This window comes from Oryx dammah, unplaced genomic scaffold (genome assembly GCF_014754425.2).
Source record: "Oryx dammah isolate SB20612 unplaced genomic scaffold, SCBI_Odam_1.1 HiC_scaffold_28, whole genome shotgun sequence".
NCBI classification, from domain to species: domain Eukaryota; kingdom Metazoa; phylum Chordata; class Mammalia; order Artiodactyla; family Bovidae; genus Oryx; species Oryx dammah.
Window position 1 is genome coordinate 29,305,229 of NW_024070212.1, and position 17,932 is coordinate 29,323,160.

The 17,932-nt window shown below is 34.9% G+C and overlaps 1 protein-coding gene across 1 annotated transcript in view; it reads right to left on the reverse strand.

Moving 5' to 3' along the window:
- The window catches only part of CAPZA1 (capping actin protein of muscle Z-line subunit alpha 1), a 41,789-nt gene that overhangs the window by 10,482 nt on the left and 13,375 nt on the right, over positions 1 to 17,932 (reverse strand). The window contains exons 2-5 of the mRNA XM_040231044.1: positions 9,614 to 9,677; positions 7,093 to 7,144; positions 5,856 to 5,919; positions 728 to 934 (exon numbers count right to left, since the gene is read on the reverse strand). Coding sequence (XP_040086978.1) covers positions 728 to 934; positions 5,856 to 5,919; positions 7,093 to 7,144; positions 9,614 to 9,677 — 387 coding nt within the window. The remainder of the gene's footprint in view (positions 1 to 727; positions 935 to 5,855; positions 5,920 to 7,092; positions 7,145 to 9,613; positions 9,678 to 17,932) is intronic.

The following is a 17,932-nucleotide window of genomic DNA, read 5'->3' on the forward strand; positions in this document are numbered from 1 at the left end:
TCCAAAATTGAGTTCTGTGCTTATCTATCATGTGTTTTTTTCTATTTTTTAAAAACAAAAAAATAAAAACAATCATAATGATAACCAGCATTTATGTATAGCATTATGCATTAATAATCTAACCAACATTTTTCTTAAAAATGTCAAAATTTTACAAAGGGAAAATTGTTAGAACCAAAATTTATCTTTTTTTCCCCATCAAAAGATATTAAAAGAAAGTTAAAATTACCTTTAATTTCTAAAGAGCTGTTTGGTTCAAATAGTTTTGACTATCCAATTAAATCACTTACGTAGAAGTAGCTTTGTAAAAAGTTCTTTTTGATGAGTGTAAGGCTATTTCTTAAATAAGACAGATGTGAAATAGGATTCACTGAGATTTAAAATTTTTATGCACTAGGGAACTCCCTGGTGGTCCAGTGGTTAGGACCTGGTGCTTTCACTGGTGTGGTCTGGGTTCAATCCCTGGTGGGAGAACTAAGATCTTGCAAGTATTGTGGCATGGCCAAAAAAATTAAAAATAAATAAATAAATTTTTATGCACTAGGATTTTAAGAAAGAATTTTCCATATAAAATGTCCTATTTATACTCCTTTCAAAAATAATTTAGGGAATAAAATGCAGAAGAGACTGTAACTAAGAAGAGATGTCTGTGGCTGGCCAAAGCCTCCAAATGATAAGGTAAATATAAGAAATAAAACTCTAATAATGAAGCAGGCAGATACTTAACAGTACAGAAGCCATTGGAATAATGATCTTTCACATAGGCCCTTAAAGCACTGTCACAGGATTCTCTCCAAGACTTCAGACCTCCGTCTACTTCTTCTGGCTGGGGGTCACTTGCTTCTTTCCGTAAGTGATCAAACTTAAAGGAAATTTTGTTTCTTGGATCTAAAAATCTGCTATTACCCAGGTCACCGTGTTCTGTAATTAATACCTTCCGAAGAATAATTACAAAGTTAAGTAACTGTAAAAAAAAGACAGTTCTTGTCACACTTTACAAAACAAACAAAAATTCTAGAGGCGATTAACTCTTCATTTAGTCAGATTGCTCTTTCATAAATTTTTCAATCAACCTGTATTTTTATTTTTATAAAAATATGATCTTTGGGGTAAGTCAACTCTAAACTGACATTTCCCCCATCCTAACAATATCCTTCACATTTTGGTTTCTATAATATACAATCTATACAATTATTATACAACCTATGCAATCACACAACTAATAATAACTTAAAAGTACACTTCTGCATTTCTTTTTCACGTATTTCATGAATTTCTTCCAGTCATTACACTTAGCATTTAAAATAGGTAATACAATCAATCATATGATTCAAAAGTGAAAAAAAATTAATATAAAGTGAAATCTTTTTCTCACCTCTATCTACCATTCACCAAATTCCCAACATATTCCCCCTTCCCCACAAAGGTAACTGATTTTATTAATTTAGAGCAAGAGTTCTTTGGCAAGCTATGTATGCGGTGCCATTTGTTTTTGTAGATAAAGTTTGTTGAATACAGCCCTGCTTGTTTTTTTTTTTTTTTTTTGTATTGTCTATGGCTGCTTTCCTGCTGCAATAGCAGTGCTGAGTAGTCTAGCCTGACTCTTTCCTGCAAGGCTGAAATATTTACTCTCTGACCCTTTATGGAAAAAATTTGCCAATTTCTGATTTAGATGATTCTTTCAGTGTTTCTTTTATTTTTTAATAAATACAAGTGTATTCTAATTCTCTACCCCTTTCTTTTAAACAAAACTCGAATACTATACTGTACTTTCTCTTTTTAAATTTGATGTATCTAGGCAATCTTTCCATATTAGTGCTTATGGAACTTCCTTGTTTTTTGTTACAGCTATATATGATTCCATTGTATAGATATACAAAAATGTATTCAACTAGTCTCCTATTAATGGATAGCTTGGGTAGTTTCTAATCTTTTGCTGTTATGAACAATACTGCAACAAATGTCCTTTTATGTACAAGTTATATACATGTGCCAAGCAAACCTGTGCTATAAATTCCCTGAAACAGGACAACTGGGTCAAGGGTAAACACATTCATAATTTTGATAGAGAATGACAAACTGCCCTCTGTCATAGAATATTGTACCAAGTTACAAGCTCATCATCAGAAATCTTAACCTGCATTTCTTTTCCCCTTAAAAAAGAGGTCTTTTGTATTTCCACTGTGGTGAACTAGTTGTACCTAACCTTTGCCCACTTTTCTACCGAGTCTTTGTCTTTTTCTAGTTGAACTACAGGGAGATTATCCTTTTGCCTGGGTTTTGAATTCCACATATTTCCACCTAACTTGTCTTCTGACACAGTTACTATTTAAAAATAAAGTCTCTTTAAAAAAAGAAAATTATTTGAAAATAATTCCTCTTGAGATTTCTATCCTTATCACCAACCTATCTTTAAAAAACCTTGTTTATAATAGTAGGAACCATACATAAAACAATTTCCTTAGTCTTACCTTCATAAAGCTTTCTCATTACAATTTTACAACTTTTGTAACTCAAAGGCAAACACATTCACATTAAAATTTTAATTTGTACTTCCTTAATTACTATTAGTAGATGATTTAACACTTTTAAAGTTTGCTTTGTATTTTCCAGTTGAGTTAAGCTGGTTCATATTTGTTGCTCATTTATCTACTGAACTCTTGACATCATCCTAGGGTACTTGAATAACCTTTTTATTATGTTTAAGGTATGTATTTTCTCCCTTTAAAATTTTATTTTTAAAACCTTTTTATTTTGTAGAAGTAAAAAATACTTTCTAAATTTTAAAATATTTCATCACTATTCAAGTTATGAATCTCTTGTCATTTCCTACTGAATTTTTATGTTTAAAAAATAGTTAACCTTTAGGATTCCCTAGTGGAGAAGGCAATGGCACCCCACTCCAGTATTCTTGCCTGGAAAATCCCATGGATGGAGGAGCCTGGTAGGCTGCAGTCCACGGGGTCGCCAAAAGTCGGACATGACTGAGCAACTTCACTTTCACTTTTCACTTTCATGCATTGGAGAAGGAAATGGCAACCCACTCCAGTATTCTTGCCTGGATAATCCCAGGGACGGGGGAGCCTGATGGGTTGCTGTCTATGGGGTCGCACAGAGTCAGACACGACTAAAGCAACTTAGCAGCAGCAGTGGTCTAGTGGTTGAGAATCCACCTTGCAATGCAGGGGACACTGGTTCGATCCCTGGTCCAGGAAGGTCCCACATGCCTCAGGGCAACTAAGCCTGTGTGCTACAACTACTGAAGCCCAGGTGCCTAGAGCCTGTGCTCCAAAGCAAGAGAAGCCACCACAAGAAGCCTGAACACTGCAACCAGACAGAAGCCCCCACTTTCCACAACTAGAGAAAGCCCTGGCACAGCAATGACGACCAATCACAGCCAAAAATAAATAAATAAATCATTTAAAAAAAATTAGTTAACCTTTAAACTACATTTGGAATTAATCTAGGTATATAGCTGGCTTTGGAAATCAAACTTAAGGTTAATCTTATACATTTAATCAATTATTTCCTTTTCTGTTTTACAGTACCTAGATTAAGGCTCTACTATCATTTCTTTATGTCTTTCTTTTTGCTGGCATTAATCTACCTTCGTTGTTGTTCTTGATCAGAACAATCCTGTATGGTCTATTACAATTTTCATAGGAATTGTATGGAATCTATTTGAAAAAGCTTCCCATATTATTTTTCTTATTCAGATAAACTTTTTGTATTTTTTTCTGAAATGTGGCATTTAAGTCTATTTAATTTTCCATTTATTTCTTTGATTAAAATGTGTGGGGGTAGGTATATATAAACCATATGACAGACTCTTGCTAGTTTCTATCCAATATCCATTCATCTCCCTTTTCCTTACTAACAGAATCTTAAAGGTTTTTCATGGCCATGTGTCCAACTAAAAAGACAACACTTCTCAAAATGATAAAGTGATATGCATTCTGGCAATAATTTATCAGTGGAAGTTGCTTCTGGAACAGAAAATAGCACCTCTTGCACCTTCCTCCTTCTTCCTTCCTGGAACTTGGATTCAGACAGCAGAGATGGATCAGCTATTTTGAGACCACAATAATGAAAACCATACATAAGGATGGCACAATAGAGAGCTAGAAGCAACATGGGTCTCTGATGATATGGAGCCGACGTGTGTGCCTGCATGCATGCTAAGTTGCTTCAGTCATGTCCAACTCTGTGTGGCCATATGGACTCTAGCCCACCCAGCTCTTCTGTCCATAGGATTCTCCAGGCAAGAATACTGGAGTGGGCTGCCATGCCCTCCTTCAGGAGGGAGCTGCCATAACATCCCTAAATATTACCTCTGGACTTCTTATGTGACAAAAAATCTCTATTACAACCCACTGCAGCTGATTTCCTATTATATGCAGTGATGGCATCTACTTTATTAACTCAAATGTCTTTCCACATTTTCCTTTTATGTCTAGGTAATGTGTTGTGGCTAAGAATGTGATCTCTTTTTGACTACATTTTTAAGCTGGCTACCACATGTATATGGGACTGTTCTTATGTATCTGCAAACAGACCTTATTTATTATTTCAATAATTCTGCCGTTATTAGTAAAGTATACAATATCAACTATAAGAAATATTTATCATTTATTTTTCTTGTCTTTTCTTGTCTTTATACTTGTAAAGTATAAAGTAAATACTTGTAAAGTAAAAAAACTTGTAAACTTGTAAAGTATACTTGTAAAGTAAAAAAGCCAGTATTTTCTTGTCTTTTATACTTATAATTAATCTATTTTCATTGAAAAAAGATAAGCACAAATATAAACCAAAACAAATAAAAAACAACAAACAAAATAAATTATAGTAATCCTGTGATCCCAACAAAGAGAGTTAACATTTTGGTATGTATTTTCCCACATTTCAATTTCTATGCACATCTATATACTACTTTATTTCTTTTTTTCTTATTACTTTTATTTCTGAGTCTTAAGATGTATACATTCCCCTCATGATTTAACATTTCATAAAATGGGATGTATCTTATGGTGACAGGATCTTAAAACTGTCATAATTTAATTGACAGTATTTTCACTTTCTTAATGGCACATAAAGATGTACCTTTCACAAAATTTAAGATGCAAATTCTAATACAATTGTTCATTTAAATATTTATTTAAAAAATAAACTAGCACAACACTACCTGCTGCTTCATGTTTTAGTTTAATATATCAAACATATTTCCAGTTCAGTATTTCTATCAGTTTTTGATGGTTACACAGGATTTTGGCCTACAGATATTTAATTTAATATTGGGCATTTAGACTGCTCCCAATTTTTCACTATCGTAAACCTTGCTTCAAATAATCTTTTTTACACATTTATATACTTATTTCCTAAGATAAATTCTTTGGACTTGTGGGTTCAAAGGGGATTCAGACTGTGAAAAGGCATCTGTCATTTGATGCCATACTACCTTTGAGGTGTACATTAATGAATCTGAAAAGCCCTGTCATGTAATGTTAATAACTGTGGGGAAAAAGGGGAATATGTATTTACTTTGTTCCTATATCTGAACAGGAATCCTTGTTTTCCTATTAAATATAATGTCTTCTGTTATTCTTACCAAGGAGAATTAGGGACAGCTGGAAAGCTTATGTAAAACTTAATTCCTTTTACTTGCATTGTTCTTTTGTTAGGGACAAGTGTCTCTTCAAATAAACTCCTATTTTCAGAGGGAGGAAGAATTTCCTAATATGTAGAATATTTACAAAAGCTAAGACATGAATTTACTCAGCATCTTATCTTCAGACATCTGTTTTACAGTATTTCTACTACCTTCCTGGCACAGTCTATCTAACAGAAATAATTGTTACCTGATCTTCATATCCTTCTATCTTCACAGGCGTGAACTGATCCATGTTATACTGGGCAAACGCACTGTTTAGGTTTTTTTAAAAGGAAGAAGAGGGAGAGAAACCAATTATACATAAGTAAGTATAAAAGGTAGTTCAGGGAATTCCCTGGCAGTCCAGTGGTTAGGACTCCATGCTTCCACTGCAGGGGGCATGGGTTCGATCCCCAGTGGCGGAACTACAATCCTGCATGCCATGTGGCACAGTGGGGTGGGTGGGGAATAGGGGGAAGGTAGTTCACAGAACAGTGAAAAGAGAATATGTAACTGGGCTATCATTCATTATGGAAATTATAGTGATTCTGTGCAATAGGTTTGCAGAATCTGGTCCCAAAATGAATTAAAAGAAAAAACATTATTGGACAGGGCAGAAGATTATTTCCCAAGCAGCAGTTCTTAGAATATTTTCTACAGCTAAAATCTAAACCAATTATATATCACACCAAATGCCTTTATAACAATTATTTGTTGCTCTGCATCAAAAAAACACCTGTTCCATCTCCCCACCCCACCTCTGCTCAGTCATTATCCAACTCTGGTTTCTTCTTTACGAAGGAATTGTGGGCCAGGTGGATAGAGTAACTGAAGAGCACTTTGTCCTGAGGAGTAAAGCAGAGTAGTGATAAAGCCAGAGAACAGGAGGCCCTAAAAGCTAGACAGTGTTTAAGATTTAAAAGAGACAAGAAAATCAACCAACCAACCACCAATTTAATGTTTTTGAGGACAAGGACAAAATGAAAATGATATTCTAAATCAATGATTGGATAGAATAATCATGTAATTATTCTTTGGTTAACTCTATTAAGGTACTTTCTCAGCATCTGCTATTCTTCGCAATGTGAGAAACATCACTTAGTACCAGCCTAATTTTTCTACAACTGGCAGTTATAAAAAAAATTCAGCATGAACAAAAAGAACTACAGAAGAAAATGTAATAGCTAACATTAAATTCTGTTGAGCAGAGAAAAAATATCTGAGCAAAAATCAAAATAAGAACAAACATAATAAACTTTAAAGAAATAATGTTTGGAGGGACCATGTTTTCTCCAAGGGGGAGAAAAACAACTAAAAAAAAACCCAAAATAAAACAATTGCTTTATTTTGAAGTATTTTAAACTGTTTTCAGGGTACTAGTTTATTATCAACATAGTTTACCCAATATTACAATAACAAGTAAGTGGATTTAGAAAGATACATACTGTGCCGCCCCTTCCCTGAGGAGATTATCATTATTAAGTAGTAGCCGGACATCTGAGGAGGAAAACAATGTTAAAGATGTTAAAATTCAAATGTTCAATAGAAGGCAAACTTGAGAAATTTTAGCAGATTTCTAGATTAGATTTCTAGAAAATCAGGCTTTGCAAGATTAGTTATGGATACCCCCTGGTGGCTCAGACAGTAAAGTGTCTGCCTATAATGCAGGAGACCTGGGTTCGATCCCTGGGTCGGGAAGATCCCCTGGAGAAGGAAATGGCAACCCACTCCAGTATTCTTGCTTTGAGAATTCCATGAATGGAGGAGATTGAATGGCTACTGTCCATGGGGTCCCAGAGAGTTGGACATGACTGAGCGACTTCACTATTCATGTATGTATCACTATACATATTGAAATTCTAAAAATGTACATACACAAACAAATGTTAATAATGTTCACAGATTTGCATAGATTTGTGATATAATAATCCAACAATAAACTCTCATGGAGTTTGATTATAGCAAATGAAAAACATGGTTTATAGAAAGTTAAAGTTAGGACTGATAATTTATATCTAAAGAATCCTTTTAAAATAGATTAATTGTAGGCTTTTCTGTAACAGACCAAAAGAGCTGGGCACAATTCAGTCAGTGGCAGCGAAACTGCTGAACATATTTTCCTTGGAGCATCTAATGCAGGGCCTACAATCTTTTCAAAAAGCTCTGTGTCAAGAGTCCAGTCACTTCTCCTTTGGAAGAGGAGGGTTCTTGTTACTAAGAAACTACCAAGAATTAACTCCAAGTGTGTGTGTGTGTTTTCAGTTGCTCAGTCACATTCGACTCTGTGAAAACATGCACTGTAGTCCGCCAAGAGAGAAGGCTAATTATAAGGCAAAGGCAATTGACTCTTAGAGTTTCTGAAAGAAGGGGCTGTCAGAGGTCAATGTGTAGCATTCCAATAAAAACCAGCTGTCATGTCATAAGTAGCTTGCCAACTCTTAATCTAATGCTTTGGTATCAATTATTCTTATGATATTCCTATAAAGTACATTTGTCAGAAATAAAACAAGGTACTTGTTTTATAAAGGCCACTAATTTTTAAGTCAAGAATTTATCTGAGCTAATCAGTTAAAGTTCAAGTTGCTGGAGAATTTCTAAAAGCTCTGTTGTTGAAAATTTACACTTGGTCAATATGGAAGACAGACTAGGCAAAGAAATGCTGCATTTGTTTTCCTTGTTAGTGCTCAAATATTCAAACAAGTCATAAAGAAGAAAGTCTTGATTTACTTCTTTTGTGTTATTTTACTCCTTGTAAATAACATTCATATTTCTCTTAGTTGTTTTTCCTCTGCATCATTAATTTTACCAGTGGAGATTACTGATTGTTCCACAATTTGTGGAGCTCTGAGCCAGGTGCAAATGAACATCATACAGTTCCCCTGACTAAGGAGGTAACCTTTTAATGTAAAAGTAGAATTTCAAAATAAATGTTTGGCCCTGGGATTTCTTTGGAAGGAATGATGCTAAAGCTGAAACTCCAGTACTTTGGCCACCTCATGCAAAGAGTTGACTCATTGGAAAAGACTCTGATGCTGGGACGGATTGGGGGCAGGAGAAGAAGGGGGCGACAGAGGATGAGATGGCTGGATGGCATCACCGACTCGGTGGACCTGAGTCTGAGTGACCTCCGGGAGTTGGTGATGGATAGGGAGGCCTGGCATGCTGCGACTCATGGGGTGGCAAAGAGTTGGACAAGACTGAGCGACTGAACTGAACTGAAACTGAACCAAGATGCACAAAGATGATGGTTTTACTCAAGGGGAATTTTAAGATGAATCAGTTTACAACTTAAAATGGGATTATGATGATTGACATTAACACAGTTATAATGCCTCATTTACATTTTTTATTCTGTAAGCTGTGTTAAGACAGTAAATAGTATGGAAGGTTGTAAATATATTGGAATAGTGGTTCTCAAACTGGCTGTGACTCAGAATCACCTGAAGGACCTGATAAAGCAGATTACCCATTCCAACCCAGATCTAACTAATCTTAGGAGGATGACAACACTGGAATCTGTATATTTAACAAGCTTTCTGGATACAGTCAGTTTGGCCCCAATGGCTCTAAAAACTGTCCTCAACTATGGCACTTCTTGAGTAAAAGCACTGAAGAGATTTAAGCTATGATCTATAATGATAGATATGAAGCTATGAAATTTAATATTGTTTCTACATTGATCAATACTGAACTACTTTAAATCTTTTTCACATAAGATAGGTATCCTAATATACTAGGGTCTTAAGAGCATGCTTTTGATGCAAACCTGGGTTTAAATCCCTGCTCTGACACTTACCAGCTGGGTAATAGGGTGATACTGAATAAGTTATTTTAACCTCTTTGAATTCTGATTTCCTTAGCTATAGCTATAATGTTGTAAGGATTAAGAGAGACAGCAAACACTCAATAAGTGCTTGTAAGTGATTAACGAGGGTCTGAAATAACTAAGTACTAATCTTTACTCACCGTTGAACACTTCATTGAATTCCCCTGGCGGTGCATGAGTGATAAATTTAGCAGCTATGCGTACCTAAAGAGAAATAAAATTTACAGTAAAAGAATTAGGAAGAGTAGCATATAAGATGGGAAGGAATTAACAGACAACAAAATTTTTATCACATCCCTTGAAATATAATTTCCTGTTTAAATCCTACTGGTTAGCAGCCTTCAGATTCTCCTTTCACAAGACATCTCCAAGTGTTTATTATCCATACAGATTTTTTCTAATTTGGGGATATACACGCTGCTACTTCTGAATTTTTCTTTTTTAAAAAGCTGAAAAATCAATTTTGGTCAAAATATACTATAGTCACAAAAATAGAAAGCTACAATCCTATTTCATTTATAAACCCTTAAGCAAAACTAAATAAAACATTAGCAAACTGGTTTTATACCAATTTATGTTTATGGTGTTTACCCCAATACAAGGATGATTCAATACTAATAAATCAATATAACTTACAAATTAAAGAAGCAAAACCCCGTGGTCATCTTACCTCATGCTGGAAAAAACAAAATTCAATACCCCTTCAAATATCATAATACAACAACACAACTACTAGTTTTTAGTAGGAATAGAACTTACTTTATAAAGGGTTATCTACCAAGATTCTATAGCATACTCAATAATGATGAAACGTAAGCAGTGTCACTAATTTTAAAAGCAAGACAAAGATGATTCTTGTCACCTAAACTATTCAACACTATACTAAACATCCTAAAGAATGCTGTGGAAAATATTTATTCTATTATTCATTTTAAATTTCTCTCCTGCCCACTACTGCCAATCTGTTACTGGGACTCTGATTAGAGATGGATGCTGAAATGTCAGGATCTAACCTGAATATCTAATTTTTTTCTCCTGTTTTATCTTTTCCGTCATTTTATGCCTTGTGTAGGGAGAATTCCTCAGCTGCATTTTTCACCTCATTAGCATGCTCTTCAGTTGTGTCCACTTTGCTATTCAATTCTATTTTAACTTCCAAGACTTATATTTTTTGTGTGTGCATGCAATAATCTCGTGTCTCCTTGAGGATATTAACTATACTCATTTTAAAATCTTGTTCTATGGACTGTTTCCTAAGAATTTAGATATACTGTTGATTTTTGTACTTCTCTTTCATGATACTGTTGCTTCTCTTTGAATTTATTTTAGTTTGCCTGTTCTGTTTAGCTGCAATTTATCTCCTTGATTGTAGGGGAAGGAAACAGTAGACTTGGTGTTGAGAATGTGTGAGCAGATTATCTTCTGAGGGAGCATCCTATGGTCATAGGCTACCTGGGGCACTGCCCTGACTCTATGCTCCCAAAGCTCATTCTCAATGCTATATTCTGAGGGCTAATGCTATTGTCTGCAGCTTAGCCCAAATGGGAATGAGAAGAGAAGTCATGTGGTCCAGAAAGCTTAGAGAACAATTCCGCAACTAATCCACTCCAAGGTTGTTCTGAGTTCTTCCCTTCTTTCTCCTTAAATTGATGTCCTCCAGAAAAGCCCCTACTTCCACAACAGTTTTCTTCTTCAATTTGTTTTGGGTTTCCTCTGATCTTACTTTTTTTCATGTTTTTGAACCATTTCACCTTTTTTCAAGAACTGCTTAAGGACCTCTCTGGTGGTCTAGTGGTTAAGAATCTGCCTGCCAATGTAGGGGACAAAGGTTCAATCCCTGGTCCTGAAGATTCCACATGCCACAGGGCAACTAAGCCTATGCACCACAACTACTGAGCCTGTGCCCTCGAGTCTGTGGCTTGCATTAAGAGAAGCCACTGCAATGTGAAGCCTGCACACTCCAATTGGAGAGTAGCCCCCTACCCTGCTTACTGCAATTAGAGAAATCCCGCTTGCAGCAACAAAGATCCAGCACAGCCAAATAAAATAAACAAAATTTAAAAAATAATACAAATAAAAAATTAACACTGTATTATTTTTTTTAATTGGCAAAACAAAACAAAACAAAACAAAACAAAAACACCTTTGGTCCACTGATGACACGCTTACTAACTTAAACCATTACTCATTTATAAATGTCTCTTCCCATTCCCTTTTTTCCCTACATTTTCATTTAAAAAGTTTTGTCATAAAAGGTAAGGTAAAACCATGTATTTAATCTGGTATATAAATCAACCTCTCATTTCTTAACAAGTAAATGTTGTTTGAGAATCTTAACAAGGAATGTAAGATCCTATATAATAGAAAGAAAACCACCCAACAATCTGGAGTAACATTTAGTGATATCTATATATCTGTAAGTGTGTGTGTAATAATGATGTTAGCAATGAAATAGGACTGACCGCAAAGGCTCTCTCATATAATTCTAACACATTATGAGGCTACTAAAAATTCCCTAATATCTCATGTGATGCATATAAAGCTGATTCAACTTACTGACAAGGGGCAAAGAGGAACATGTATATCTAACAATAAACTAAGCTCTACTTTCCAGTTAGGCATGCTCTGTTGATTTCTTCCATTTCCTTCAAACAACTTTAAGTTCCTGTTGACTAAAATAAAATTAAAGTTACGAAAGTCAAACCATTCTTAAGGCAGAGAAAAAAAGACACTAAAGTCTTTGGAAAATAAAGCTGGGGTTGAGAATTTGAAAAAGATGGAAATAGTTTACAACTTTAGCATCCCTAGGTTTATATGGAAGATCTTATATGACTTTGCTCTTATTCTGAAAAAAGTAAAAGAAAAGCTGCTCCATAACTAAAATTATTTGTTCAGGCAAGAAAGGCTGGCTGATTCATGCAGCAAGGCAGAATGAAAACCCTGGATTCTAATTACTGGATCTGTTGGTCCATTAACTAACTAGATTTGTGATTCTGGAAACTTTGCTAACTTTTTTTGGTTCTGAATTTCCTCATAATAATCCAACTCCTGAAAGAGATTAGGAGATCTGCAAAACTTCTCTGAGCTATAAAACTCTCTGTATCTTTAAGACTTAGAAGACAAACTTGTATATTGACTACCTGGAAGCAGGGTTGAGGAATCTGTAACACAAACACCTTAAGATATTCTTATGCACGCACATACAGTTTCAGAACTCTGATGTTGCAGAGTAATTGTAGATACCCTCCAATGAAAACTAGTGGAGATTAAGATGAAATACTCCATAAAGCTCTTACATTAACTAAGCAACAACAATAAAAAGACAGAGTTTCTAACAAGGAAGACATGCCTCTCAACTCATGAGAATTACATTATACAGGACTAACAGTTCCAATATGGATTTACAATTGTGCATATGTGCTTTGCAAGTGCACTTAATCATATTACTGTACTTGTTAACTGTTATCAATCATTTATTTAAGAAATTAGAAAACCTATTTTGAAAAGCAAACCTATTTTTTTAGCCTATTTGTGGTAAGTCTGTTGAGCAGCTATGGTCTTTCTGTCAAGGTGCATTTCCCATAATCCTTACATAATTAAGAAACTCCCGTTAGTCAAGAAAAATTAAGTGTGTGCAATTCAAAAATATATTCATATACTACCCCAAAAGCAACTTCCCTTAAAAGAATAAAGCTACCGCTATAGTTTACATATTACTTATTAATGTTTGAATACATAAAAGTAGAAGTTACCAAACTGAAAATTCACATTACTCATATTTCTAAAGTTACCTACAAATTTTCAAAAGTTACAAAATCTGATGGAAATGCCATAACTGAAAAATTGATTTGGATAATGGAGAAACTGACAGTGCATGTAAAAAAGCAGTTATTTATCTATTCAGCAAACATTTACTGAAGAGCCAGGAAGAGTCAGTAAATAAAGATTAAATACTGTTAAGACACTGTCGCTGTCCTCAAGGGATCTGTCACCCAGATAGTAATATAGCAAGCATTAAAAGGTACAGTGAAGCACAAAGGAAGATGCTGTCAATTCTACGTATGTACTTAAGGAGGGCTTGGAGTGACTTTCAAATGCAATGATGTTTCAGCAGAATTGGAGGATGAGTAAATACCAAGGTGAGCATCCCATGCAGAGGGAACAGTAGGTACAAACTAAGACAACATAACTTGACAAACTGAATGGAGATATTTAAAAGATATGCATAATGTAAAACAACACTATTTTTTCCCACAGATTCTTTTTGCATTTTCAAAAATAAAGGTTGTAAAAAATACATATGTATACTAATCATTTATGTCAAAATGCAATAAATTTTTATTATCATTATGATAAAAATGAGTTGTTTGAAAAACTCCTTTTAAGTTTTAATATCTAATACAATACATATCAGGGCTTTCCTAGTGGCCCAGTAGTAAAAACTCTGCCTGCAATGCAGGAGACATGGCAGATGGAGCTTGGATCCTTGGGTTGGGAAGATCCCCTGGAGGAAGACATGGCAATCCACTACAGCATTCTCACCTGGAGAATCCCACGGACAAATGAGCCAGTGGGCTACAGTCCATAGCCCACTGGACTATAGGTGTTGCAGAGTCAGACGCTACTGAAGCGACTGAGCACGTACACACAATACTCAGAAGCCACGTAAGTAAAAATTCAATTTCACTGCATGGGGCAGGGTTTGATTCCTGGTCAGGAAGTAAGATCTGACATGCCAAATGGTGTGGTCAAATACAAACCAAAAAAAAAAAAAAAAAAGAAACAACCAAAACCCCCTCAATTTCTATGTAAACACTAAATAGAAAAGATAAATGCACCTCTATATTCGCTCCAGCATTATTTACAACAGCCAAAATATGGAAATAATCTAAATGAATGGATAAAGAAGTCATGTGGAGTATGTGTGTGCACATATAAACACAAGGGAATATTAGACTTATGGACATGGGGAGAGGGGAGGAGAGGGTGAGATGTATGGAGAGAGTAACATGGAAACTTACATTACCATATGTAAAATAGATAGCCAACAGGAATTGGCTCTATGTAAAAGGAAACTCAAACAGGGGCTCTCTATCAACCTAGAGGAGTGGGATGGGGAGGGGGATGGGAGGGAGGTTCAAAAAGGAGGAGACTTATGTATACCTGTGGCTGATTCATGTTGAGATTTGACAGACAACAAAATTCTATAAAGCAATTGCTGCTGCTGCGTCACTTCAGTCGTGTCCGACTCTGTGTGACCCCATAGACTGCAGCCCAGGCTCCCCCGTCCCTGGGATTCTCCAGGCAAGAACACTGGAGTGGGTTGCCATTTCCTTCTCCAATGCATGAAAGTGAAAAGTGAAAGGGAAGTCCTTCAATTAAAAAAAAAAATTACCAGGACTAAGTGCCACAAAGCAAATGCTCAAGTCATTAAAAAGCTCTGGTACTCTGAACAAACATATAAGACGTAAACCAAATTGATATACTACTTGAGAAAAAAAAAGAATGAAAATCTGCCATTTGCAACATGAATGGATAGAGAGGGTATTATGCTAAGTGAATAAGTCATAAAAAGACAAATACTATATAATTTCACTTACATGTGGAATCTAAAAAACAATCAGAATAATGGAGACAGAGAACAAAAAGGCAGTTGCCAGAAGGGAGAGGTTTGCATGGAGGAAAGAAGTAAGGGAAATTAACAGGACAAGCTCTAGTTGCAAAATAAATTAAGTGACTGGTATGAAACGTACAGTGTGGGGAATAACAGTCAATAACTATGTAGCATCTTTGTCACATACCTTAACTGACTTACTGTGGTAATTATTTAGAAATGTATAGAAATATCAAATCACTATGCTGTATAACAGGAACTAACTTAGTGTTATATGTCAATTACACTTCAAAAACAAACTCATAGAAAAAGAATTTAGGGGTGGGGAGAGATAGTCAAAAGGTACAAATTTCCTGTTAACAAGATAAGTATGTACTAGGGATGTAATGTATAAGATAATACATATAATTAACTGCTGTATTTTATATATGAAAGCTGTTAAAGACAATAGGTCCTAAGAGTTCTCATCATAGGCAAACTTTTTAAAAAACTATTTCTTTACTTTTGTATCTGTCAGATGATATTCATGAAACTTACTGTAATAATCATTTCATGATGTATATGAGTCAAATCATATACTGTACACCTTAAACTTATAGTGCTGTATGTCAATTATATCTCAATAACACTGGGGGAACAACAACTTGATTTCTAAGAGTGTAAATGAGTTCTAACAGCAAAAACGTTTGAGAAGTGTTCTGTTGATAACATGGGTTGATTACTTACCATGCTGTTGAGTGAAAAGGGTTGCAAGATGTTGCATTTCTATCTTTTTTTTGAAGTATATATATTTACATAAATGTATGGCTACTAACTTGTAACTGGGACCACCTCTGACAGTATTACAAAAGCTTTTTTTCTTTCAATTTTAAGCTCATTTCTATGTTCAAAAAACCGTACACTAGAAATTATTTGTATGAAAAGTAATTTTTTAAAAAGCAAAAAAGGGGCATGCCAACATTTCCTATACAATAAATAATTTAAAAAAATATCTGAGAATATCAAGAACAGGAGAAATATCCAATTAAAGAAAACAAAACATCTCCTAATTTTCAAACTAAATTGGGGAGACTTGAAGATATATATACTATGGTAAGGTGAAGTTCTAAATGAGCAGTTAAAAGAAATGTAGTTATCATTAGATGCCAATATGGGGTCCTATCACTGTCACTGTAAATGACCCCCCTTTTTTATTTCTGGGAGTTAGCAAAAAAGACAGATTACAGTCAACTCTCTGTATTCGTGGGTTCAGCATACAAGGACTGAAAATATTTTGGGGAAAAAAATTCCAGAAAGTTCCAAAAGTCAAAGCTTGAATCTGCTACACACTATTAACTATTTATATAGTATTTATATTAGACATTACAAGTAATCTAGAGATGATTTAAAATATATGACAGGATGTAAGTTATATACAAATCCTACACCATTTCACATAGAGAACTTGAGCATTCTTGTATTTTGTGATCTATGGGGGTTCCTTGAACCAATCCCCCTACATGAGATGACCATACTCAGTATTAGATAAACATCTGACAGTCTCTGAAGACGGCTTTGAAGTGTTGAGCTGTTCTGTCAATGTAACAATACTATAAAAACACCTTGAAGGAATAGGTGTAACGTAAGTAGTCATGACACATTCATATAATCACTGTAAACTCTGAAGTGTGCTCCATGGGTCTCTTTTCCTCTCATTCTTCTGCTGTTTAGTTCCTAGACCTACAGCTACACTCCCACCTTAGAGCTATTGCAATTTTCATTTCTTTTGCCAGAAATGCTTTTCTATCAGAGTTCATTTCCCTCTTCAAATATCACCCACTAAAGTACCCTTCTCTGACTTCCTGACTTCTATAAATTACCTAATGTACCCTCCATACCCTTCGTAATTCTTGTCCCTTTACTCGCTTTAAATTTCTTCAAAGAATTTGCCACTGAACATATGGTTATTGCTCAAGACCTCTAAAAGAATTCCAAGAACATAGAGCAGAGGTCTGCAAAGTGCTAAAGGGCCAGACAATAAATGTTTCAGAGTTGTGTGGACCACATGATCTCTGTCCCAACTGTAAACTAAATGAGCCCGTGTTCCAATAAGACTTTTTAACTGAGGTTCAACTGACAAAGCTATAAAATAATTAAAGGGTACGATGTGAATGTTTCTGATATATATATGTATATAAACACACACACACACAAACACATCTATAGTGTGAAAGGTTTACCCCTACTGAGTTAACTAACATTATTTTAGATACTGCAATTTGTATTTCATGTAATTTTCACATCATGATATATTCTTTTGGTTTTTTCCCCCTAGGCCTTAAAAAAGCAGGCAGTGGGCGAGATTTGCCACCTCTTGGCATAAAGCATAAGAATTTGTTGTTTGTTAATTACTGTATACCTAGGACTAAGACCTGGCACATACAAAGAATGTAAATTAATGAATACTATTTATTGTTTACAAAACTCTTTCATAACCTCCCTTTTGATCTTAAAATAGTTTGTTAAAATAGGCAGAGAAGAGACTATTATCTCTTACTATTATCCATTGTAAATGAAGGAACAGGTTCAGAAGTTCCTTGTCCAAGGACACATACTTAAAAAAGGGGCGGCAATGCACTAGACAACTGACTACATTATGCAATACTAACGGGTATTAAAATTGAGAATTTATATATAGTGAGATCTTGTGGGTTTGCCTAGTCCTTTTAGAATTTCTTTAAACCAAGAATTGAGACAAAACTTTGCGTGTGAAAGCTGCAGTTGTCACAAAGTTGGGAGGGATAAACAGAATGATAAACAACTTTAAAAGTCCAAATTTTATCATCCAGTCTCAAAACTGAGTCAA